The following is a 2,562-nucleotide window of genomic DNA, read 5'->3' as shown; positions in this document are numbered from 1 at the left end:
CAAACTGTTCATTTACCAACATTTTCATAGACTGATGACATTTCCTCATAAACATGGTTTTGTTCTGAAAGAAAAAAGAACAAACAGGAGAAAAATGATAAAAAGTTCTATGTTACAATCTAATACTTTTATGTTAATAATTATCTGGTAATTTACAATTAGAGCAAAGGAAAGTTGGCATACATACCTGCACTCTGAGGATCAGGTTTTCTGTTGTGTCTAAATATTAATGAAATGTAAAAAAAAAAGTAAATCTAGATGATTTTGCAGACTACTACAATATACATCAGTACTAAACAGAAAAACTGAAAAGTAAAGTTTGTCTTTGTGAGGCTGGTTGAAACAAAGTTCTTGACCTATACAAGCAGAAATGCCGTTGAAGAATCTTTAGACAAACTTTCAGAATCAGTAAGCTTAAACTTACATTATTATTATTTTAAAGAACAGTAAGATACAATATATCATTGTTTTATCTACTTGTTTACTCACCGTTTTTTATACACAATGAATCCTCCAGCAGAAGCTGCACCAACAACAACCAAACATCCAACTACGATTCCAGCAATGCAGCCAGCAGAACATCCTGATGAAGAACATCCTGATGAGCAATCTGAAACAACAGATTGTTGGATAAATAACTGTGTCAATGTGACCAGTGTGTATAAATAATGTTATGGCTATTAAATGTTTAAAAAAGTTAGTTTTCTTCCAGAGCAAAGGTCTGCAACATGGTACTCAGGCTATTTCTCTATTGTGACTCTATAAGTAGTTTTGGATGGTTTAATTTAGTTTGCTATTTTTTTTAATTTGTGTGTAAAACTTTAAACTGACATACAGTTCTAAAAGTAAAAACATTTTATTTTGTTTTTTCTTCTAAATTTTTTTTTTTATCATTTTAGACATTACACTAAATCAAAGGCATTGTGTGCTTTATCACTCCTCCAAAATGAAGCCATGTCAGATAAATGAGAAAAACGACAGTAAAACCTTCAGTCAGATCCATTTATAATAGGAAAACAAATAAAGCTAATATTATTTTCTTAAACAGCACAACAATGTACAGCTGCTGTAAAGAGACCAATTCAGTACTTGCATTTACATTTAGATTTATGCTGCTTTGCTAATATTCAATATTAAGAAAATAAAAACAATGATGGAGCCAAGAAAGGATTAAATCGGAAAAATTTTAACTCCATTTTTGACACAGATTTATGGCATTAACTCAAGTGAATGTGTTGCAGCAGGAGTCTTATTTGGCACAGGGCGTAAATTATTTTGAACTGAACGTGTTTAACAGTTGTAAGAAATAAAATAAACGTAAATTGTTAAGTTAAAAAATTATATATACTATTATGTAATTGAATGATTTCAAATATTTAAAAAAGTTAATAAATTAATTGCTTAACTCTCACCAAAACATAAATACAGGGTTGTATTTTTCCAGAAAGTAAATTGAGGCTTTGCTGGGTTTTGGTCAGTAAGGAACTGGTCCAAATGGCTGTTTTAGTGCTAATTTAGATATTTCCATTTTTTTTACTATATTTTTAGTAGAATCATAGGAAAATCATTTTGGGGTTTATGTAGGCCTGAGAGTTTATTATACTTGTATGATGTTGGTAGTGGAATAAGTCAACCTCTTTTGTATATGAATGTAAAACACATATTCAATAGTAAAATAGTACACTCCACACTATTGAAATGCTGAATTTCTGACTTAAACCTTAAGTCAGTCCTCTATTCCTCCAGGATTTCGCAATGTTGCGATCGCAACCATTAACACAAATTCAAGCAAACCTGAGATTTGTACGGAAGCCGAAAATGGCCGGCCCTAGTTTGTTTTTTCCTCCTTGATTGTTTTCTCGAGGAAACGAGAACTAATTTTCTCACGATAACAACAACCCTTTCTCCTGATAATGATAACAATAACGTCCCCCAGTCCCTTTCCAACACTGAGACTTTACCTATTTTAAGTCTCTTGGGCGACAGTGGCTCAGGCGGTAGAGCGGGTCGGCCATTGATCGAAGGATAGGCGGTTCGATTCCAGCTCCCAAATGTCGTTGTGTCCTTGGCACTTAACCCTCGTTGCCTCCAGTGTGGCTCCATTGGTGTGTGAATGCGTATGAATGTTCCAGTGATGGTCAGAGGGGCCGTAGTCTCGTACTAGCAGCCACGCCTCTGTCAACCTGCCCCAGGGCAGCTGTGGCTACAGCTTACTGTCACCAAGTATGAATGAAGTGTGAATGAATAATGGATATACAAATGTAAGCGCTTTGAGCGACTGGAAAAGTGCAGATAAATCTAATCCATTATTATTATCTTTATTTTACGGTTAACAACAAACACAGCAGAAGAGCACTCCACAAATGCTCCTTTTTATTTATTTATTTTTTTATTTTTTTTTATTATCAATCTACACTCCTCACACATCTTAATTCTGTTTAACGCACTAGCCCTCCCTTTATTTCCCTAAAACTTGTGAACAAACAGGTTGATTGATAGAACTCAGGGCCGACGAGAATCTGCGCATGGTGCATTCACTGAACTCCAGACATTAGAGGACCC

At 34.4% G+C, this 2,562-nt stretch overlaps 1 protein-coding gene across 2 annotated transcripts in view; it reads right to left on the bottom strand.

The window, feature by feature from the left end:
• The window catches only part of LOC112143688 (carcinoembryonic antigen-related cell adhesion molecule 1), a 7,210-nt gene that overhangs the window by 1,618 nt on the left and 3,030 nt on the right, over positions 1-2,562 (bottom strand). The window contains exons 5-7 of one of the 2 annotated variants that reach the window (XM_036215955.1): positions 490-610; positions 188-219; positions 1-64 (exon numbers count right to left, since the gene is read on the bottom strand). In XM_036215955.1, the coding sequence (XP_036071848.1) occupies positions 9-64; positions 188-219; positions 490-610 (209 nt within the window). In that variant the 3' untranslated portion in view covers positions 1-8. The remainder of the gene's footprint in view (positions 65-187; positions 220-489; positions 611-2,562) is intronic. The other variant, XM_036215956.1, reaches the window with a different exon arrangement.

This window comes from Oryzias melastigma, linkage group LG16 (assembly GCF_002922805.2).
Source record: "Oryzias melastigma strain HK-1 linkage group LG16, ASM292280v2, whole genome shotgun sequence".
Taxonomy (NCBI): Eukaryota; Metazoa; Chordata; class Actinopteri; order Beloniformes; family Adrianichthyidae; genus Oryzias; species Oryzias melastigma.
The sequence above is the reverse complement of the archived record's forward strand: the minus strand, read 5'-3'. Positions and strand labels throughout refer to the sequence as shown.